Here is a 24,453-nt window from a genome sequence, read left to right as displayed (position 1 = left end):
TTAAGTCCAAGTATTAAATTTCCATTTTGAAATATGTACCTGATTTGCTTTTGTAGAACATTTCTTTGTGCCAAAACAATTTGCTTGTAAGACACGAATGCACAAATGTGGAATAGAATTCTTGTTATGATATTGGAATTTATTTATTTTGATTTGTCACAACGTTAATACTGAGGTGCATTCAAGTAGATATACGCTATTTATATTGCAATGCATTAAAGAAACTGAAAAAAAATCTTTAGAATAGGTTGAAGAATATTCTTTATTTCACCTGAAATCTTTCTTAAACATTTTTTTAACCTATAATTGGAAACTCTTTACATGGTACTCAAAATGTTTTCTGTGTATGACCCAACTATGAAAAAAATTTCTGTTCTCTATGGCAAAAAAACTATCAGTAATTTCCTGGAGATAAAAAAATACATATGTATGCAATGTAAAAACTATTTTTATATACCAGATAGAAAGCCTTAATTCTAGATAAGATATATTAAATTGATATTTCCTCAATATCTTGTAGAAGTAAGATTCCTTAATATGAAACAGATAAATTAAAAAACTGGGTTACTTCTCTTTGGTCATTAAGAAACACCAGCAAAGTCACATAATAAATGTTGTATTAACTGCCCTTACTCATACTTTATCTATGTGTTTTCATGTTTTATTTCTGAGTTTAAAAGCAAAATGCTATTGTTGGAATGGGAATTGATATACTATAAATTTAATTGTATAATCAAATTCATCTTTCAAGGATCGCTCTAAATTGCTTGATACATAGTAGATAATCTGTAAAGACAGAGATTTTTTTAATATGGATGTGATGTTTGTTTTTCAGGTGCAGCAGCTGAATCATATGGATGAAGTATGTTATGAAAGTGTGCTGAAGCAAATAATGGCTGGACACCAGGTATTTATGTTTTAGTTTACTTTCCATTCAGAATATACATAAAAAATTTAAATCATCACAGTGATGTTTTGAGAATTATTCTTTTATAATATGTCACTTCAGAGGTAGCCTCTAACCCTAGAAACACTTCATAGAAATAGCATGCAAGAAAACGTAAACTGACTAATTAGTGTTAGCTTCTAACAGAGGTCAAAATTCCCAGTTCTTTATATATCTGTAAAGTAATTAATGTGTATTTATGTCACTTTTTTTTAAATTACAAGGCAAATTAGGTCAGTACTTTAGAGACCTTACAAGTCTCTAAAAGATTAAAAAAATAAAAAATGAAGCACTTAATAATTCTTCTTAGCCTTTCCTATATCTTTCAAATTCTAGTCTTTTGTGTTAGAGATGAGAGATGAGAATTACTCAGTGTTCAAGACATGGTATGTAAGGGCTCAGCATAAGTCATTTGAAATATCCTGGGGTTTGTGTTTTGTTTTCTTTTTAAGGGAAGTAATCCTTCATTTTGCTTTACAATAGAGGTTTCTGCAGCGAATTTTCAAGTCTGACATTCCCCTCAACTAAGAATACAGGCCTAACTCATTTGCCTGAATAGTTTCTCATTCTATTATGATTGTGGTCCTGAATTACTCCCACACAATGTCTCATTTTTGTTAGAACTTTGCACATAAAGCAAGTATGGCACCTCTTCAAAGCAAGAATAAATGCTAGTGCTCTATGATGCTTGAAGGGGCTTTTCAGTAAATAACATTTATATAAAAGAGAGAAACTCTGTCCTGTACAGTTGCACTAAGATGTGCACATTTTTTGCTCTTCACAAAAAAATTCATTGTGGTTTTTTTTGAACAGTTGGTTTATGACTTGAGAAGGAAAAAATTGCTTCAGCAACAGCCTCCTAGTCCTCCTGCCCCACTGCCTTACTTTAACTCCATTCTTCCACTTATCTTCTCTTGTTGATATCAGTTATGGTTGTTATGTTCAGAAAACTTTCATGAAGATTACTTATGGAAATACTGTTATTTTCCTGAGTGAAGACTGTTAATTAAATTTTTTAGCAGCACCAAGGGAACTTTTGTTTGTTTTCTTCTCATTGTCAATTATGCAAAAACATTATCAAATTCCTAACACTGAAGTGCATTTAGTTTCTTATCTTTCATTTCTTGTTTTGATTCTGTTTATTTTCACTTGCTCAAGTGCAAGTGGCAGAGTCTTTAAATCAGTAGTACTTAAGTAATGTATCTTGGATTTCCCAGCAGGGAGTCTGTATACTGTTTTGGCATATTTATTGAACCTTTCTTCCCCTTTCTTTTCTTCATATTGGGGGAAAAAGTGACTGCAAACATATATGATATTATTTGAAAAGATTGAAATACAGTAAGTTGTTCAATTCTAGTAGGAGATGTTTTTGTAGCTTTTCTTGAGAATAGTTTTGAATCTTGTGCTAGCAGCTGGATGCATGAATGTTTTGTTTTAAGGCATGAGCTACAGTTTTAATAGTGAAGAGAAGAACTGTAATCTACTTAATGTTTCAGTTTCAGCAAAGGATGCTGTTGCTGATCTCAGTTTCTGAAAATTGTATTTCAAACCAACAGCCATATAAGTGTAATTTTGGACAAAGCAGAAGTGTGGTTTCTCTTGCTATATAAATGCCAGTTTGATTTCAGAACACTTTGGTTAATTTGATTCACATGGTTGTAAATTTTCTTTGTTTGAAAGTGTTCATTCTGCTGTGTTGCAGAACTCTCATTTAGAACATGTAAATAGCAACCAGTTACATTGGACTTTTCTCGGGACTCTTTAATTCATATTGGTCTTGATATTTATTAAGCAAAATATCATAACCTGGGATTAATTATATACAAGTACCAGTATACAGGCTTTGATGATGCAGAATCAAGCACATCAGCTTATTTACTAATTATGATATGTAGTACTGTACCACATGAAAAATTCGAGTTTTCCATTTACTGAGTCTGCTATGACAAATGATCTGTCTAATCATTAGACCAACTGCAGATGTTTAAAAAGATGAAAAAAAAAGGTCATGTAGATATATTTACAGTGAGATGCTTACCCCATAGTGGAAGATTAATATTGTGAGCAAATATGATTAATATTACACTAGGAAGGTTTTCTTCAGTGTCTTTTCACAATTTTGAGAATGCCCTTTGATTTTCTAAGTTTCTAGAAACCCATTACCTTGTGTCCACATTCACCATAGGCTGTTATCATCATGCTCTGTTACCTTTCTTAGCTTGTGTTATCAAAAAAATTTGTATTTATTTACATCATAAATGTGCAAACTTCCTATGCTTTTTAACAAAGCTGTGGTTGCTTCTAAATATATTTCTTAAAAAGGTGTTTTCATCTCTTTCCATCAAATACTTAAGAAAAAATTTCCATAGGTGTTGTGTATCTGTATGACATTCAGGACACGGTTGAGATTTTATATCTGTTCAGGAATAATGTATGACAGACACAGATCTCATTAGCAATGCTCCAGAGAGCCTAAAACTTCTGTTCTGTTTTATGCTGAAATGCAAGAAAGAAATACCAGAACCAGAGAAAAGCACTTTCCCTCACTTGAAGTTGCTTGAGTTAATGTAGGTCTTCCTGTGGCCATCAAGTTTTCACAATGTCGTCTCTTTTAAGATTCTTGACCAGAAGCCAAGAAGGTTTTAATGAATTAAATTCAGCATTGTTTATTGTTCTGTTCATTCTCAAAGAATTCTATGATAGCAAGACTAAATAATTTACTCTTACGGAATTCATGCTGATGTGTCAATGTCATATTGTAGGTTGCAGTGTGATGTTTGGCTGGAGTTACATGTCCATGTGTTTTTATTAGATGTATGTGTATTTTCATTTTTTAAGGCTATGGTTGGTAGGAGTAGTTGCATTCTATAGGCATGTGTTTTGACAGATGGAGAGATGCTTTTTATGTTGATTTTTCAACATTCATCCTCTGCAAGACTTCCAGCTCTTCCTGGCTACTGGGAAATTAAGAATTGGTGATTCAGTCTTTAATTTTGATCCATCTGCTCAAACTAATGAGATGTCTCATTTGTAGGCTTCACTTTGAATTACCAAATGCAACTGAAACAATAACATTTGTCTTATAGCACAATTCTCCTCTTGTTTCACTTGAGGAAGTTTGATAAGTGGCTTGCCCTACTGACTTTTCTGGGGTTTTTGTTACAGAAACTTCCTATTGTGACTGAAAAAGATCAGAGAATGTCCCAAAGGTTTCCAAGTACTTTTCAAATCAGTGCGCTCATTTGGAAGGATTGCTAGCAGTATAGAAATCGGTTGGAAGTTTTCTCTGGCAGATCCTATGTCCTAAGACAGCTTTAAGTGAGAACCTCTGGTACTGTTAAGTCTGCTTTTCTGGGACTGTCCTTCCATGCTTGATATTAGTTGGTGAATATTTGTTTTCATGTCATACTTCAAATTTGCTATGTTCTGTTATAATCTAAAAAGATGTTGAGTCTTCCTGGACTAATTTGCACTGTCAGAGTTTTATTTCTACCTCTTAATAAACAAAAGATACTTTAAATTAAGAAAGAAAAAAATTGTGCAGCCTTTTTCAGGAAATATGACTCCATGCTCAGTTGCAGGTGTGCAGGTGGAGTATTTTTCCAGCATTTCTCTTCCAGGATGCTCTTCACTTAAAAACTAGGTGAAGGCTAAGTGACTGAAAATTATCATTCTCTCAGTGTTATTACAGCTGTATTTTTTCAGACAGTCACCAGTAGTGGGCCATATCAACCAAAAGGATTATTTCAGATACAAAGCTGAAAAAAAAAAATCACATTTTATTGTGACAAGGGCATCTAATGGCAACAAGTGCAGGGGTGCAAGTAGCACCTTTCTGAGACAACCTGTGGAGAACCTCACAAGATCAGCAAAGACAGTGACTGAAGACTGCACATGTCAGTATAATTTTTATAATAAACTGAAACATTACATTACTGGCCAGTGTGTGTTGACACAGGCAGGTGTCCAGAACAACCACAAGCCCAGGCTGAAATGTGAAGTGTTAATTTTTTTTCATTACCTTGCTAACTGGAGGACCCTGAGGCAGCACCTGGTCACTGCCAGGCTCAGCCCTTCCTGATGGGCAGTGGGGCTGCTGTTTGCACCCATTTATCACATATTGTACCACCCTGCTGTGATCTTCATGTGCTTTTTATGATTTCTGAGCTTTGATCTCTCTCTCAGGACAGCAATCTCAGGCTTGTCCATGAGAGTGCCTCCAAGTCTCTGGGAGCATCTATGTTATCTCAACACAGATATTCTGCTTTTCAAAACAGAGGATAAACAGCAGTAGACATAATATATGAGATTTCCCATACTGTTAATCTCCAGGCCTAGGAAATCCCATCTGCAAGGTCACTTGAGTGAATCTGCCATCCTCCTCACCATTCTTCCACTTTAATCTTTTCCTTCCAATAACAGTTTAGGACAATTCGTATCATACTGTATTTATCAACAATTTATGACAATAACATGATACCCTTGTCATGTTATGATTTGAGAAATTTGAGAAACTTTTAGGAGTTTTGAGAAATAAGATAGTATGTGTAAGATTTTGGGTATTCCTCTAAAACATATCATGTGTAAATTTTGATTTCATGTTAAATTCCTTTGTCTAAGATATTGAACTGCTGCTCTCTTTGTCAAGGTTCAGTTGTTTACGTTGTTTAAGTTAATATCCTGGGGAGTTAACTGTTTTTCACTTTGACTCATAAATTCACATCCATTATGTCTCCTCCTGTTACTGAGCTTTTGCTGGTTTATCTCATTAGCTTGCTTACCAGGAGATGATCTCACATTTCTCCTATTGCCCCCATCCTCTCTTAAATATTTTTGCTCTTATGAGTTTGTCAGAACCTTGCTCTTTGCTATCTTTCCTTTTTTTCTTTCTTTTTTTTTTTGGTCTGAAATTCTTTCAAGCAAAAAATCCCATGAATTCCTTATATTATCAATTAGAAGAGTTGTTGCTGAAGTCCTTGAAAGCTTTCTTGAAAGGTTCTTCCTCAAACTGCAGTCATAAAACTCCTTTTGCTACTCTCCTCAGTCTATGCACCTCTTTTGTTTCCTCATTTTCTTGTTATTTTTTTCTTATAAGTGATTCTCTTTGATATTGCTTAAACCTTCAAAAGAAATCCTGTGTTTTCTTTGCCCTTGGTGTTGTTTCAGCAGGTCTCTAAGATTTTCTCTCTGCACCTTGTTCTCCTGTATGGCTTTTTTTGCTGACTTAATATACTCTGTTACTCATCTTCACTCACAGGTATCTAAGTTTCAGTCCTGGTTACATATCCAATGCCCTTTGCTCCTTTGCCATTTTGTCTGTTTATAACAGTTTTTAACTTGGAGTGCCTTTGGCATTCACTTATCTTTTGAAACCCCTTTTCCTTTTCAAGACAATAATTCCTGTTTTCCCATTACTTTTGTGACTTTTCTGTGTAAGTCTGACATGACAGTATCTTTTCTTTCACTAGCTCTGGTACTCAGAAAAACCCTAGGAGCTGAACTTGACAATCCATGAGTGTCCCTTCTGGCTCAGCTTATTCTGTGATTTCTTGAAAGTTCATTTTGTCACTGAGCTTGGTGTTTTCAGTTCATAGCAAAGTCTGGCTGTTTTGTAGGAGCTCTAACACCTTTCTGTGGTTCTCATTCCCTAGCTGTTTGTGGTTCAAGGTGTCAGTACATAAGTACATTGAGGTTCAAGGTGTCAGTACATAAATACTGAGGAGGCATCATGGCTTTAGAAGAAGTGGTTTCAGTATGCAAGGAACAGCTTTTCTAGCGGGAAAAGATGTCGAATTGTCTATTGCAAAGAACTTGGATTTTTGAAATGCTGTACGGTATTGAAAGCCTCAACACATCAGAAAAGTAATGCAGAAGTAGTAATTGTACAAAACTAGCAACAACTCAACTAAAGCTAATAACTGCAAGCCAGTAGAGATACAACAACCCTTTTTTGAATTAACATGCTAGAAGTCTCACTACTGGGATGAAAAATGTGGATGAAAAGTAACAATGGACAGCTTTATACAAACCATCTGTTCTTGTTGAGGCACTGTGAGTGGTGATTTTGAATTGCCCATTTTGTGCTTATTTCAGTTCAGTTTTTTCACCTTTTGAAGAAAGTGCTTTTTGAAGTACATTGTTAGTTCCTGAGCTTTTACACTTCTCCTTTGAGCTAGTTTTTTAGGTTTGGCTGGACTGTGTTCTCTTCTGCTTTTGCAGTATTGTCTCAACTCCATCTGATTTACCTGTCACAAGCCTTTACCTTCTATCTATTAAAATTAAATGAATGTGCAGAATAGAGCCATGTAGAGTTGTAACATTTTTAATTAGTCTGTGCATTGGGTGGTTACTATGCAGTTTTCTGGAGATCAAGATTGCTTTATTATTTAGAATTTATGTTCTTAATTAAGATGATGTCTTACACTACTGGGCCACATTTAGTTCATTAGAAATAATTTTGAGGTGCATTAAATTTTTTAAAAGTTTTGGAATAATTTCTAAGTGTCACCTTCCACAGATTTTTAATAGTTTACTCTTTCAAATCAGGATTTTTGTTTCCTCAGATAAGAAACAAATTGTACTTAAACTTATATAGTCAGAACTGGTTCTGTGATGCATATTGCACATAAAGCATTGACTTTGTAATTGTTCTCTATGTACAACAATTGACTTGAACTTTGCAGTACTTAGAAGTGTCATCTTGTTTTTCTGAGTTATCTTAAACTAAAAAAGAAACAGAGTAGTTAATTTAAATCTATTATATTAAATTGTCAGCAGTGAATTTGACAGGTATTAATTTCATCCGTAAAAATGATGGATTAAATTTCTTTATTATCAGTTTTCCAGCTGTTATTTGGCTGCAGAAGCCGTGTGAAGATAAAAGTTTAATAAGCTTAGTTACTGGAGCTGTTGACAATGCTTTTATAGCCATGTCTTGAGATAAGATTTAATAAAACATTATTTTCTTCAGAGGTCTCTCTGGGACTTAGTACCTTGAGAATGAAGCTTGTCCTAGTATTTTTTTCCTTGGTGAAATAGTGTTTATAGCATGCTTTGGACAAATAAGTCTGAGAATTTACAGAGTTTGTTAGCATGCATTCTTCATCTAGACTGGGGCTTTCTTCTAGATTTTCATTTTAGAGCTTAAAGAGTTTATTTCAGCCTGATTTTTTGTACCTCTGTATCTGCACAGATTGTTTCTCTTTCATCACCTGGTGTAGCTTATTTGTATATATAGGTATATATATTGCTTCTACATTTATATGTGTGCACATGTATGAACAAAAATAGACAAATAAAGAAGGTAAAGTGACCTGGCAGGATAACTAAATTATCACTGATTATTTTAAATGTTATTTCTCAGTCAACTGATTAAATGAAGAATTGAGGTTTTAGATCATTTTCTTTTGCAGTTTTTGCGCAATTATGGCCCATTTCTATGTGTGGTTTCTTTAAAAAATCATAAAGTAATTCAGTGATGGTGCACTATTTTTTATGTTCTGCCTCTTCCTCATTTATTTATGGTCTTCATTTCCACAATAACTGCCTTTTCAACTTTAAGGATATAATAGTTAATATAATCTTATGCCCGTTTAAATGAAATTTTGTTTCTTACTTTAATTGAAAATAGTATATTGATGTGCTGTGCACTTCAAAAAGTGCTTTATACCAGATGTTTCATATTATTGTCAAATTATATGTATGTACTATTTTTCTCTATATTTTCTGGCCAAATTCATTTGACTTTCAACGTATACCTTGTCAGCTGCCTTTATGAACCACTGAGGCAATTGCTAGAAATGGATGCTATAACAAGTTATGTGTATAAAACCCCATCATTCTTCAATTAGGGAGCCTTCTAAATGTTTATGTGCAATGTTTCTATGCAGTATGCTAAATTTTGCATGTATGCTTGTATTTATCTAATAGTTTGTCTGTATATGTGCACTCAGGTGTTCACAATGATTTTATGTAGACCAGAAACACCAATGTAATATTTTCTCGTTAGTTCTGAGTACCTGAGGTGTTCAGTTTATGTCTGCAGTCCTGCACAGCTACTCAGTGTTGTCAGTATTGGTAATTACAGCTATCTGAGGTAGCAAGTGCTACTGTTTAGAATTACTGTTCCTCTGATATTATGAATTTGCATTGAATCATTAAAACAAAAAAAAAGGATCAAATTTAATTCCAGATGAGCAACTTCTCATAGCGTAAAATATTTTTTAAATGAAGTAATTGATAGTTACATCCTGAGCCAGCTGGCCTCTTGTGGATGACCGAAGTGTTGAGTTGCAGATTTACTGCAGATTTACTGCAAGTGTGGCAAAGGCAGCTTGACCAGTCTTGCAGCCATATACAATGAGTTTTAGTAGCTCTGTGTTAAAAGCTGTTTTTCAGATTTGACACTGCAGACCATTAGCAGTCTAGAAGATTGTAGGAAGTTAAGTCTGTGCATTTCTGCCAGCTGCATATTATTTTTCAGTAAGAATTCAATGGCAAGATTAAATGATACTCCAAAAGATATGTTAGGCATTGTCAGTGGTTCAAAGCTTTTGAAAATTCTTGCCCTGTAGCTCTGAAAGAAATGGATCTGTGTGCTTAATTTATCATCTTAGTATCAACTATGGAAATAATACATGATGTTTTGTCAAAACATCTGTAAATTGTTACCAAGGCAGCTACTGCCCACCAAGACCTTATGCTTGTCACGGACTTTTAACAGGTCCAATGAGAATCCAATGGTAATGTCATTGGTGGGTTTCAATTAGAAATACACAGAAACATAGGTTGCTGTAGAAAATAAGGTATTTTGAGGAATCCATGAGGATGGAAAATACATTTTCACTAAAATGCATCAGAAAATCCCTTTTGACTTTATATTTCTAATCGCTTTCCAGACTATGAAGTTTCTCATTTATGTAATTCTGTGGTGTTGAGTGTTTTCTTTGTGGCTACTGGTGAAAAGATGATTCCAGAATATATTGCATTTGGGTAATTGCATGCCTTTTAATCATGAGGTATTTATGATGCTCTTATTTAGGCTAGGATATTTTGAGAAGGACTAGGTATGTAGCATGTGGGCTTAGGAACAAGATTCAATGATGCAATAAATGCATCATTTAAGTTCTTCATAAATTAGTAAGTTTCATATGAAAAACACTGCTTGTCCTTGAAAGCAGTTCTTTATTTTTCTGATGATATAGAAAACCTGTTGATTAGGAGCAAAAATCTGGATAAAGGTCTGTCTTTAAATCAATGCTGATAAAAAATAAATTAGAAATCATGACTGTTCTTTTAGGTGTTTAGTAGGTTTATGTTACCAAAACCAGAAGATAGAGATGGCAACTTGCAATATGGCAGCTTTCTTAATCTTTTTTGCTTAAGTAAAAGTAACAGGAATAGATATAAAGATTTCTCCAGTATCTTCTTTGTTCCTTTCCTTTAGTAAAGCTGAATAGAATCTGCTTATGACCACCGACTCCTGGGTCATTTTTGCATATTATGAATGTCGGACATGTGAGTATAGGTTTAAAAACATAAGAAGAGACATGATGAACATGACAACTCTTTATCTAGAATGATATGTGTTGAAAATATAGTTTATTATACCACAGAAACATATTTTGTTATATAAAGTCAAAATAGTTAGTGTCAAAACAGGACAAAGGGGAATGCTTGAAACAAATTATTGCATGATCTTGTTTTTTCTAAAAAAAGATACAGTGAAAAGCTGCTTATAATTTTGAATAATAATTGTCATTCAAGTCCATTGGCATCTGCAAAAATGCAATTGTTAACTGCTTAATGACATATATTTGCATAGTAATAGACTAGCTATTCTTGCTTAATTTTCTATACAAGAATAGTTATTGCTATTTCTATTTCTATCCTGTCAATTAAAATTCAGAATAATTTCCACTACCTGTAGAAGTCAGTAAAGTATTGTTTGTTTGTCTTATTTTTAATTCACCCTCTGCTTTAATTTTCACTCTATTCATTTTTCCTCTGCAGTTTGTGATATATTTTGGCTAGTGCTACAAATGGAAGATAGCACAGATCCTATTATAGTGTTCTGAAACAGGTTTTCTTTAGTGGAAAATGTATATAACTGTTTTTTAAAGGCAGAGTCATCAAGTTTCATGTGGGCAAGTAATTTTCACTTAAATCATCCTCCCATAAGTACTGCAGCGTGAACACTGGCTGTTCTCCAATGCAAAAGTTTGATGTCATGGGAGTTTCCTATTTTAATGCTAGAGGCTCAGTGTCACTTAAAGCCCATAGCTGTTTTATCCATAGCCTTGAAATACATCCATGCATCCATAGCCTGGAAATGACAGCACACCCCTATATCTTTCAGTTTTACATAGTGGCAGAGGATGCAATGTCACATTTTACATGGGCATGGCTGAGTGCCTCTCTGAAATGCCTGTATATTGCGACATGCAGCACACAGAACAAAAGGGAGAAATTAGGGATTTGCATCCCTAATTGCTGAGCTAAGATGTTATTGAGATCAGAGATGGGATGTGGTGCCTCACATGACTGAGTGCTGCAATGGATGGAAACAGAATCTTGATCAAGGTCAAGGTTAGGGCAGCAAGAAGCTTGTGTTTGAGAGCACAGCAGGGATACCTGGAGCTCTGCCTAGGGATGGATGATGAGCCAGCTGAGAGTTTAGGAGGAGGATTAGCCAGTAGATAGACATAGGCAGTGTTGATTTTGCTACTGACACTGCTCAGGAATAAAGTAAATGAGGCACAACTAGAAGAAGCCTCATGTTTGTACTCCCTGGCCTTCTGGAGGGACTTTACCACTGCAATGTCAGCTAGAGAGACAGCACAGCAGAACAAAAGCAATCCAGTTTCTGGAGTGCATTGATGACAATTTCCCAACATAGATGATTGAGGAGCTGCTGAAGGTTAATGCTGTGCTGTACCTTGTATTTCCAAAAAGGGAAAGACAGGTTGGGAATCTGAATGCTGGGGAACGTTTTGGCTGCAGTGACCATGAGATGGTGGAGTTCAAGGTTCTAATACAGGGAACAAGGCAAAAAGCTGCATTGTCCTGGGATGCTTGAGAACACTTTGTCCTTTTCAGAAGTCTTGAAAGAATTCTATGACAGGTGGTCTGGAAGAGTTAGGGGATTTTCAGGAATCAGATCTTCCAGGCTCAAGAACAGTCCATCCTGATATGCAGGAAATCAAGCAAAATGGCCCAAGGCAAGTGTGGATGAGAAACCCCTGACAAACATGATAAGGGAGGGTAAAACAGGGACAGAAGACCCAGGAGTAATATAAAACCACTGTCCAAGCATGCAGAAATAGGATTAGGAAAGCCAAACTGTTTGAAGGTGACTCTGGCAAGGTGTGTAAACGACAGTAAAAAGGGCTTCCACAAGTACAGCAGCAGCAGGAAGGCAGCTAAGGAAAATGGTGGCTCTTTACTGAATGGGGTAGCAAACCTTGTGACATAAAACATCTGTAACACTGAGCTATTCGATGTGCTCTTTGCCTTGGTCTTACTAGTAAGATTTGCCTAGTAATCCCAGAGTCCCTGGGGCAAATGGGAAAGATCATAACAAAGACTTATCCTTAGTCACACCCTCACTGTAAGAGAAATGGAAATTAAGAATAAGAAATATGATCGTATTTCAAAATTTGTGTAATAAAGCATTTTTTTATGGATAGATGTAGAACACACAAGGCAAAATTAAGTATGGGCCGATAGGAAGAAATTAAAGAACTTCCAATATAATGTCCCTACCAGAACCCTTTACATAGTTTCATGAATGGCATGAAGATGAGCTGGGGGAGGTTTAGGTTGGATGTTAGGAAAAGGTTTTTCACCCAGAGGGTCCTTGGGCACTTGAACAGGCTCCCCAGGGAAGTGGTCACAGCACCATCCCTGCAGAATTCAAAAAGAATTTGAACAATGCTCTTGGACACATTGTGGGATTCTTGGGGTTGTCCTGTGCCGGGCCAGGAGGAGGACTTTGATAACCCTTGTCATTCTCTTCCAACTCAAAAGATTCTGTGATTCATAAGCAATAAAAAATTAGATGGGACTGTGCAATAAAATATTCACTAGAGTAGTCACATTTTAAGTTAATATACATTTCCACATTAAAATAAATAGAGAAATTGAAATTATACAACACATGCCTTTAAACAGTACTATTATTGCAGATAAATAAATGAGCAAGAGCACACTGCAATAGTAAAAATACCTGCACAGTGGAGTAATTACCCCTTAAAACCTAGTATATCGAAATAGAAAGATAGTTAGATAAATAGTGATGTTAAATAGATTTTTTTTAATGAGATGATATAGAGTGTTTTGAAAAATCCTAGGTTTTGTTTAAACAGGAATGATTAGAAGTAATTTTTTTGAGTGAATAAATCAAAATTTAGAGAGCGATTAATGGCAATCTATCGAGACTTCAAAATATATCACCTTACTGTTTTGATTAGCTGATGAAACATTATATATTTCTTTGTTATTAATTAATGTTTTCTGTTAAATTATTGTATGGTATTGTGCAGCTTTGTTCTTCAGCACAGTTTCCTAAATATTTCTCTTTAATTTTATTTGACTTCTCAACCTTGAATGAAAATTCATATATTCCAATCCACATTATTTAATGTTATGTGATGAGTAAATGCAGTCTGCCTTTACATTGTGAATTTTTTATAGAAAAGGAAGGATATAAAAAATGTCTCATTAGCACTAGTTTGTAGGCAGCTTAGTAATCCTTCAGTTTTGTGTAGTAAAAGATCTTAGTACACATGCAAATTATATCAATATTTCTTTTAAATACAAGATGTACTAACATTAATTAAAATAATTAGAAAGTAAATTCAAATTCTCTTGCTGCCTTAGTAAGTGACAGCCTGTTCAGCTTTTTCCATTCCCATGGTGTTGTTTAATATGCGGAAGAACTTCAATATGCAAAATACAAAAATCTGCTAAAGCAAAAATAAGATTTTAAGTTAAACTTTTTAAGCTTTAGTATAGATCAGCTTAGGAAATTTCTTATTTATTGCTGGTTTTTTAGTTATTAGTTCTCGATAGTTCTTCATGAGTTACTGGTTTGGTGAGAGGAATGGGAAATCACATTTATATACTGCTATGCTACCAGTTAGATCTGGTAATCTAAGATATCCTAATTTACATCATTTTTGATCAAGAGCCATTAGTGAACTCTGTGTGTTGTTTTCATGTATATTCTGGATGTAATATATTTTTCATTCTGTAAATGTTGGGCATTGCAATTTTGAACTGTGTCTTGGCAGTTAGGGAGAAATCACAGCAGGAGAGAAAAGCAGTTTTATTACTCTTTAGAACTAGGCTACGTGTTAGAGTTTTACTTAGTCTGTAAGGTGGTTTCGTTAATTGATGTGGAGGGAGATGTTTTTAACATAAATAGGTGCCATTAGCAGCCCTTGGGGAAAAGTGTTGAAACCTTTTTAGGAATTGAGTTTTGTAAAATACTTGAAGGAGTTTTCATGCTGACCTCAAGGCAGAAGATGTTTGGACAGATTAATCTGTTGATCAATATCCCTAACAGTTCATTTTCAGTAGAAGTAATACCCAGATCAAGAGCCACATAAAAGAACATCTTATAAGGATTTAGCTGTGTGAAGCCAAACAGTGTCTTGAGGCTAAAATAAAGATATGCTTGTTTCTTTACCACATAATTAATATCAACATTGAAATGGATAAATTCATTCTTTAGTCTTAGTTTCTTTGAAAGGTATGATGCAAAGTGGCTGGCAGAAACAAGGCCTTCTCTCATCGAGGAGAGGTGTTCAGTAAGAGAATTGCTGAACTCAAGCATTCAAGTAACCAGCACTTTTAATAGGAAGATGGAAAGATAACTGAAAGAGTCAGCAGGTTTCCCCAGAAAAATCATGCCACATTTTAAGGCTGTCATAGAGAATGTCAGTTTGAGATATGTATTTTCCAATGGGAAAAGTTAATCCAAGCATCTTTGCTGTCCAAGGCAGAAGAAATGTATTTCAAGGTATTTCAAGTACCTGATTATACATTTTTAGTAATAATAGCACACTTCTCTGTGCTTTGGTGATGTACTAACATGTTTCATAAAGATTAAAACCTAGAATATGCAACTCCTTGGGGAATGCAAGCAGTTCCTGATGTGAATTTTAAACAAAGTTTTCGGTAAAAGGTTTGATTTGTTTTATACTTTGTGAAAATTCTGAGGAGGTAACCTAGCTAGAGACATTTGCTTTCTCCTTTCTTGTGTATTTTTTATTATTTAAAAGGTTTGGTTTCAGGAGAGCAGCAGCAGACGCTTTCAGCACTAGGGCTATATACACCAGAGCTGGCTTTGAACTGCAAAGTACAGATCTAATTACACAGCTTGTAACTGTGGAACCACTTCTCTCTATTCTAAATTACTTTTCCTAACTTATTTGCATAATGTAATGCACAGAGATTTTGCCACTGAAATATAATATTCTCTGACACAGTTAGGACAGGCTAAATTAACCCTCCTATGACTATATTGCTGTCTTACAGTATATTTGATTAATGTTTACTGACTTCATTGGGAAGAAAAACATTCAAGAAGGTGTTACATGTCAATTTTTCACTAGGGCTGGTTCTTTAAAAACATGTTGTGATGTACAGAGATTACAAGATGTAACAAGATGTACAGAGATTGTTGTTTTTCTGAAAAGTTCTGGTTTTTTAGTCAACAATTTTGCAATCACTTTAAATTTTTTCAAGTGTTGATACGTGATCATTTAATACATAAAAGCCAATGAATTCAGCTGTTCATTATTAATCCAGTGGCAGATAAATATCAAAGAAAAGTGCTGCACATCTGAAAATTAAGTGTCTATAAGAACTGTAGAAAGGCTACTGGGTAGAGGACAGTTTCACAATGCTTGTTTCTTAGTTATTGTCTGCATACTAAGGTCTTAGTGGATGAATGATTGCTGTGGTGTCAGAGAGTGTCATACATGTAGGCAGAAGCTTTAGAAATCATAACTGAAGTTTTATTCCAAGACTCTGCTAGCTAAAAGCAGAAACATGTGCTTTTTTTTGTTTATACTTGATGAATTTATTGAAATTTATTGAGCATAATAGGCAGAAGAGAAAGGGAACTCATTGTGGTCCCAATCCATCTGTCCCGTTCCAGGTTTTGAAGTGTGTATCCTGAGTGCCTCTGACTATCAAAGTTTCTGAAGCTCACAGGACTGTATCTAGACATACATTATGGCAGGCCGTAATCAGAAAGAAAGAAAGAATATTTTAGTTGTTTTTAGGTAAAAGACTCCAACTCTTTTTTGAGATCTCTTGACATTTTCAGCAGCGGGAAAAAAAAGTAAAAACATTTCTCTCAAACAGTTTGATTAGTGTTTTCATGGATTTTGAATATTGCATTAGTAGTCCTGCTGTTAAAAGTGGTCATATTCTTGTGGGCTTTTAACTGTGAGCATTGCAGAGTAGTTCTCTTCTGTTTGATTGGTTGTTCTTTTCTCACATAGCCAAGTTGTAGCATCAGAATGTTTATCAGCCCAGTGTTTGTTTCCAGATCATTTAGGATGTGTCAAATAACACAACTCTTTATATCAATGTTAATCTCAGTACTTTGTGAACGTGAACTGTTTATGGCTAACAATTGTTCTCTATTTTTTAAAGACTTAAGAATTTTTTTAAAATACAATCTTCTCAAAAGCTCTTTGAAAATACTAAATAACAATGTAGGCAGGATCCTCCTTTAATTGCCTTTGAGTGGCATTAGTTTTCATCAGTATGTCATGTATTAACTCGTTTTTGTCATTCCCATAGGCAAAATTTTGTAATTAAAGTGTTTTCATTATTTGATTAAACCTTTTTTTTTAAATTTCTCATTGGCCCTGTTTCTTTCTGTCTAAAGGTGATGGTGTTTGTTCATGCTAGAAATGCTACAGTACGAACTGCTATGGCTCTTCGAGAAAAGGCAAAAAACAGTGGTCATATTTGTCACTTCTTGTCACCCCAAGGGTCAGAATATGGACAAGCTGAAAAACAGGTAAGTGAATAAACTTACGCTATTAGTCTGTCTTTTCAGTCTTGGAATTGATATTTTTTACAAGACAGTCCAGCATGTGAATAGATGCAACATTTTTGAGCTTCTGGGAAGATTTTGCTTTGAAAAGTCATATAAGGTTGCTGAATTGAATAGGGGAACAGAAGGAATAATAGCAAAGGAAGAGCAAAGTCTTGTTATTTTCAGTTTAAGATAAAGCTGATAATTGTGTTTTATGCAACCTGCGCTACTTGACAGTAACCTTCATGTTTGCAGCTAAGGAAGTCTCTTAACCACCAGTTTCAAGGAATATGCCATTATATCTGCTGAAAGAATATTTCCATAACAATTCTTAATTCTGTGCTATGTGTGGCATTTATATTTGGTGATGTCGACTGAAGTCTAAAGATTAGATTTAGCAGTGTCTTTTTAAGATCACATGAAAAATAAGGTTCTTTCTCTTTCCACAATTGATTTCTCCCCATGAACATAGAGAAGATACTTACTGTAAAAATTTTAATACATATGGGAAATCCTTTTTTGCACTGGCAAGTATATCTATAAACTCTTCAGTATTTTGGACCTGTGAATTACAGTCTTCTGAGGGTTCTAGGTTCTTGTGTCTGTTGTTAGTTATAATAAATATGTTACTTTATTATATACCTCTGAAGAGAATGTGAAAAGATTCATTCAGTCTTAGTAGTTATGAATGGAGCATAGATGTTACAGCTGGCAGAATCAGATTTCTGAAAAATGGAGAATTCGGGGTAAATTATGTTCTTTTTGGCAAGATGCTTCTGAGAGCTATAATAAATATTTTAAAAATATGTTATAAATTGATGTCATTATATTTCATAACATAGCATATTTAAAAGCCCCTCTTTTTCTAGTAGATGCTAGTAGCTGCTGTATTACACAAATAACATCAAACTTGAACTTGAAGACCCCATGTTTCTACTGTAGCACTAATTAATGCTGAACGTTTTTTCACTAGATTTCTTAGAAAAAACCCGAAACTCTTCATTTATGAAAAATAATACTACTTTTTAAATTATAATACAAGAAAAAAATTAAGCTACTGAAAATGCTAGTACTTATTTAGATAGTCACACTTATTGCCAAGGAAATTAAGAAAAATTTTATGCTTATTTCAGCAGTGCATATTTTGTAAGATATCTGTCAAAGAAGTATTCATCCAACTTGCTGTGTATGTCAGTGAAAACAGCTCCTGTATCTTTAGTTTTACTTTTCATTAATTAATTAGATTAAATTAATTAGAAAGCATATTCCTGTGTCAATGGAAACCACAAAACTGTCACAGTGAAAAGTTCTAAACCTGTTTGGAATATGTGTGATATGAATGTGGTTTGATGTGCTGTAATGCTTATTACTTGTGGATAGAGCAGTAGATTTCATCTCTGAGGCAGTGCATGGAATGCACCAAACTGGAAAGCACAGACAGGGAAGTGGAGGAGAAGGAGTTGTGTTCTCTGTTAGGTTGATCTTCGACTCTGCAGAGCCCCACAGTGAAACTGGACATGTGCAGCTCCTGTCTGCTTCAAGGTGGGAGCAGGAAGGAAGGGACAGGGAGGTTCTGGTTGAGATCTGTTGTGGACTATCTATCCAGGCAGACATAGTGGTTGTGACTTTAATGGATAGTGGCAGAAGTCTCCCCACTTCATTTTCAACCATTATCTGGGATGGTGGCATTATTCAGGCCACCCATGAGGTTCAAAAACTACACTTAGGGGCTGCTTTTGAGTCCAGCCAGACCCCTACTTTGCTGCTCAAGAATTGGTGACAACCGTTTCCATGAAAGGCAAATTAAGTTGTGATTGAGCTCAGTATTCAGAGGAAGGTTGTGATGGTAAGCAGTAAGACTTAGGACTTTGGGAGAGCAGTCCTTGGCCTTTTTAGAGAATTGCACAATAGAATCTTCTGGGAAGCTGCCTTGAAGCAGACAAATCTCTCTCCATTTTTTGAAGAAATGGCTTGAATAGTCATTCACCTTCACTGAAAGCAGTGATGACTTGGCATCATGATTCAGGAAGTGAGGAAGAAACTGGGAAAGAGAGAGGTAAATGAAAGTGAGTACTTATATTGTAAGCTTTACATGCTATTCATAAAAAATGCAAGTAAAATATTGTCACTATATAGGTTTATGTGAAATGTACTTGTTATTCTAAGCAAACTCCTAAGAGAATTTGAATTCTTGTGTGGGAATACTACTCTTTTAATATGAAAATGTAAGAATCATCCCTTTTTCAGGAAAAGCTCTAGACAAGATCAGTACTAATGGTACACACTTCCAAGTGTTCTTACAGAGAAACTTGAGGCATGAAAATATAATGTGCAAAATTATGGAACCTTTCCCAATAGAATTTTAAAAATTTTTATAAACCAGTACCTAGGAAGAGTGTGGGAGATGAGGCAAAATGCGCTTACAAACCAGGCTGGTGATGATTGTCTGGGAAAGCAAGAACAAGAAGTGTGACTGTCAATTACCAAACAAATTTATAACCAGATAAGAAGGAAAAGGTGTGAAGACCAGAGTGTCCTGGTTCTTGCCAGGATTGGGTTAATTTTTTCAGTAGCCAAGAGGGGACCTGGAGGTTATTCTATACCAACTCACACCATTGCTGGGGGCAGCGGGAAGGGAGTGTCTTCTGGGGAGGAGGGGCTCCTTCTGGTCACATAGGTGCAGCAGAGTAGTCTGGTAACACCAGTTCCAGCAATCCCACGTGAATTGTTCCCCTCTTTCTTGTGCCCTGTGTCATTAGTGTTGTTGCTGTTACTGTTTGTTTTCTTCCCTTACTGCTGTTTCCAGTAAATTGTTTTTTTCTCAACCCATGATCTTCACCTTTTTGCCTCCAGTTCTCCTCTCCAGCACAAGGGGAGGCTGTGGGAGGGGGAGAAGCAAGCAGGAAGTGCATGGTTTGGAGACTCTCTGTGGGGAGCAGTAAACTGGGGACTATCATCCCTAAACCATGACATATAGCAATGAAGGAGAGGGAACTGTGTTCTCCACCAAGGATCACATAACCTTCTTGTGTCTGTCTTGAGTCTTGCGATGGCTTGCAATGAAGTGACAGAAGAACTTCAAATTCTTCCAGTGATCAGTATATGTCATATGCACATATTACATGAGTGTAAATTCGGATTATTTTACTTCTTGTGCATGTAAGAGTAATCTAGATATTGGGGAAAAATATTTTTTATTACTGTTGTTAGTATTTTACACAAATTACATGCAGTGTACTTAAGGGCTCCTTCACTGTCACATATAAATAAGTTAGTAATGGGAATACTAAAAATAGAGTGAAGGCCTAGTCGTACTGAAATCAGTAGCAAAACACCCCCAGTAACTTTTCCCAACATACTTCCATTTGTCCTCTTTCAGGATCCATTCAACAAACAAAGCTAAATTATATTCATTTTATTTACAGTAAAAATTAATTATTTTGTTGATTCTGGCTCTGTTACCTAATACCTATTGTCTACAAAAGGAGTTTTCAAGATATTGAGGGAATTTGTGGCTTTATGTTCTCTGTTCATCAGAAACTTGCTGTTTAAATTTATGTGAATATACTGTGTTGAAATAATTTTGTCACAGCATCTTTGAGGCATATTTTTATTTATATACAGTTAGCACAATAAAGATACTAATCAAATAAGATTTATAGTCTGCCAAGGCAGCAACCGTTCATAAACAGCCATCAATAATCATAAAATGAGTAACACACCAGCAACATTTCTCTGAGCAATTAAAGCTCTTACATATGAAGACTTATGAGTACACCAAAGATTTCAGTGATTAGAGCATGTAGTGGGTTGTTATTAAAACTATTACTGTTCAATCTAAATTTTCTTTTTCTTTCTTAGCAGTAAATATTTCCAACAGAAGTAGCTATATTAAGAGCAGTAATGTATGTGCATCTTACCATCATGTATTTTGTCATAGGAACTTTCAGCACCAGTATTTTTAAAGATTTAAAAGTATAACAGATAAAGACAGACACAAGGCACAGTGAAGTCAAGTTGGGTATAAAGAAGTTCGTTATTTTCCTTAACTTTCTGCTTTCTTTCCAATAACCCGTCCTGGAAATAAAACAGAGGATGGAATAGCAGTGCCTGAATCAAGTAGAGTGCTACTTTCAGGTAGCCTGAAAGTGCTGAAGTTTTCTCATTCAGTGGTAATTCTAATGGTGGAGAGGTTTACTGGCTAAGGTACAAACTTCAGCACCACATAGGTGTACACACAGAGCCTGCATTTACAGGCTTAAGTGACTGTCCTCAGGAATTGTATCTGCACGTTTTTCTACCATTGCAACTGTTAGGGGAAAAAAAAAAGAAAACATTATTGCAGACGACTGTGGTTCTAAACAGAACAAGTCAGAGCTGTAGAAATACTGCAGGGATATACTAATGAATTCATAGTTTTTGTGTACAAGAAGGACCAGCTGTTGTGAAATGTTTATAATGTGATGTAGGGAATTGAGCAAGGCACAAAATTCTATTTGAGCTCCAGTAACAATTTCTAAAATGTTTATAGCCTTGACATGTGTAATTCTTCATGTCTGAATTGGCTTGCCTTGTGCTCTAGACCCAGGATCTTATGCTAGTTCTCCTCACTGACTTAAATTTTTTTCCCTGAGAAAATTTTTATTCATTTAAATAGCAAATTATTGTTGTTAGAGGTAGATCAAGCCACTCAGAAAGTCTTTCAGTGGCAAACTTAGAGGGGCCGAGAGATTATACTGGGAAGAGCATTCACACTCCTCTTCCTTAGGCATTTGCTGTTCAAAGGAGCTATTGCTCTAGACAGAATGTGTGTCTGACCTGGCACAGCGGTTCTTACACCTTACACCATAAATTACATACATTTTATGCAATAAGTTGAGTATTAACACAATAATACATGACTTTTAAGAGCTTTTCTAGGTTCTTTTTAAAATCCATTCTCCAAACATGACCTGGTTTCTTTGTTCCTGAAACCTCCAAGCTCATCTGTAGGTCAGCCAAGTAGTGGTGTGGAACTGATCTTTCCTTGCAAGCACTTACCATTCCTTCAGTGTTTCTGTTTCCAAACTGTACCTTTAATCAGCATGTTCATGTTTTAAATTTTTGATCACTGGTACAAATATTAAATATCCATAGGTCAAATTGGATCTCTGAAGACATTGACATTTGTCATGTGAAAGTTCCTATATACAATAAATTTCTTCAATCATCATTATGTGATTTTAATCTCTTCAATAAATGAAATTAATTTTATATAGTACTTAATTCCCAATGCTGGATCATATAAATGAAATTTCTGACAGAAGTTTAACTGTATTATATCACTGCTGTGTGATGCAGAGTGATTAATCTAAGCTTCATAATGATAATATCATGTTTGTCTGACAAGAGCTATCTGGTATAAATGGATGTTTATTGGCGCTGTTCCCAAATTTAGCAGACTACAGGCCATTCAGTCTTGCCATTTCATTTGACATGAAATTTAGCAATACCTGGCAGAGAATAATCTTGATAATGTAATACAGTCCTTATTTTGTATTCCGTATGCAGTTTTTGCTGTAATGGATAAATAACATACTTAGAATAATCTGAAATCCAGTATATGACTTACAAGAATAAGTAATACTCAAATCATGCATGTTCTAGTCTAGACACAGCAAATGGAAGCAAAGGCTACTTCACAGGATGAACTGAAAAAATAGAATAGTTAAAAGCATTGTGTTCTTTACGGCCTTAAAAATCCAAAAGCAATTACTAATCCTCTTAATTATCTCTCAAACATTTTTAAACTATTAGAAATTAATTTTAGAGAGTATTCATCAAATATTTAATGTGTAATCATTTGCCTGACATTTAATTATTTCAGAGCAATCCTAATTTTATTTTTGTTTTACTAATAACATATCTAATATTTGATATGCCATTAAAAAAACTATAAAAATAAAATGAGGATATGTATTCAAATACATTAGGCTATAATAAATGTCAAACATATATTGAAATTTCCTATTTGTTTTATAATTACTATATTTTTTTATTTGTGAAAAATATTTGCTAATTGTCTCTCAGAGAAGGAAGTGAAGCATTCTGTATTTCTTTCATGGGATAGTTTATTCAGTTTTCCTGCTTGAAGGTCAGACAAAAGTCACAATAAGATGTGATCCTAAAAATTCAGGTGTTAAAGAAAAATGTGTTCTGTATATAGCAATTCCACTGTTTTAATGAATCCTGAGCTGTGGAATTTAGCATTGTTATTCAGATAGACACTTCGATTTTGGGGAGGCCTTTTTACAGAGGGATATATTGTGAGCAATAGAAAAATATTGCCTTCAGTTTTTTTTAGCAGTATTCCTAGATATTAAAGTTAAGTGTTAGCTGTTGTGAACTGAAATAAAAAGTTGACAGAAACAATAAATTTCTTTTTTGCTTTTGCTTTTCCTGACCTTTAAAAAGGAAAACCGCTTGAAGATTGATGCATATTTTTGTTATTATGATACTTACTTTTTTGTGTGTCATTCTAGAAATTGTATTTGCACAGCTTTAAGTTTGTAGTTCTATTTTCAGCTTGATGCTCTGTGTAGTCCTGTGTATTGTTTACAGTCTGCTGGAATTCTCTAGTGTTTTTATTATGAATGAGAAGGTATAAACTATATGGTATGGACTGAATTCTGTTATCAACTATATTTCTGAAAACCAGTGTCTTATCCAAGGATTTCAGACGTCTTGTCTCTCAGGCTCTGATAGTACAGCGCTGACGTAACAAGTAACAGTCTTCTGCTATCCTGTGAAAAAATAAAATGGACTTTTTCCCCCCACTAATCTATTGGCTTGATTGTATATTCTGTTTTATCTATCATGAGTGTCAACTTGATATGCAACAATGCTTAGTTTCGTCCTGTTTATCACTGGAAAGCCACCTCATGAATATTTGTTCTACTTCCAGAAGCTGCACTGCATTAGTAATGGATCTCCTAGAAGAAAAATGGGTTAGCAAACCTTTTTCTAGAATGATCTCTGAGGTTGCAAATACAGCTGACAGGGGTGCTGATGTTTTTCTTCAAGGAACTACTGAAAGAGGTTTTATACTTTTGTACAGAGCTTCTCAGCTATTTCAGAGTTATTCAGGTTAAAATCAGTAATGGATTTAACCGCTGTAAATATAAGATTTAATGCCTTTTCTTACTAATCCTCCATGGAAATGCTCTGATAAACTCTGGGATAATGTGGTGCCTATAGCATCCCCTTTCATTGTTGACAAAATTCCTATTAAATACTAAATGTGCTTAGTAAGATCATTTGAAACTGTTGTCATATTTATAACATGATTAAACGTCTCTCCTTAAATGAAGTCTACCACAGTCTTCTGCAAGGTAGTGCAGTCTTTGCATTCAGTAAATTCAGACCTTAAGGAAAATAGATTTGTTTAAATGTTTTATTAGTGCTTCAA

The 24,453-nt window shown here is 34.8% G+C and overlaps 1 protein-coding gene across 1 annotated transcript in view; it reads left to right on the top strand.

The window, feature by feature from the left end:
* The window catches only part of ASCC3 (activating signal cointegrator 1 complex subunit 3), a 251,253-nt gene that overhangs the window by 107,575 nt on the left and 119,225 nt on the right, over positions 1 to 24,453 (top strand). The window contains exons 13-14 of the mRNA XM_084201554.1: positions 836 to 907; positions 16,854 to 16,988. Of these exons, the coding sequence (XP_084057680.1) occupies positions 836 to 907; positions 16,854 to 16,988 (207 nt within the window). The remainder of the gene's footprint in view (positions 1 to 835; positions 908 to 16,853; positions 16,989 to 24,453) is intronic.

The sequence above is a fragment of the Fringilla coelebs genome (assembly GCF_963513975.1).
Source record: "Fringilla coelebs genome assembly, chromosome: 3".
NCBI classification, from domain to species: Eukaryota; Metazoa; Chordata; class Aves; order Passeriformes; family Fringillidae; genus Fringilla; species Fringilla coelebs.
Note: the sequence above shows the minus strand (reverse complement) of the source record. Positions and strands in the feature narration are given on the sequence as shown.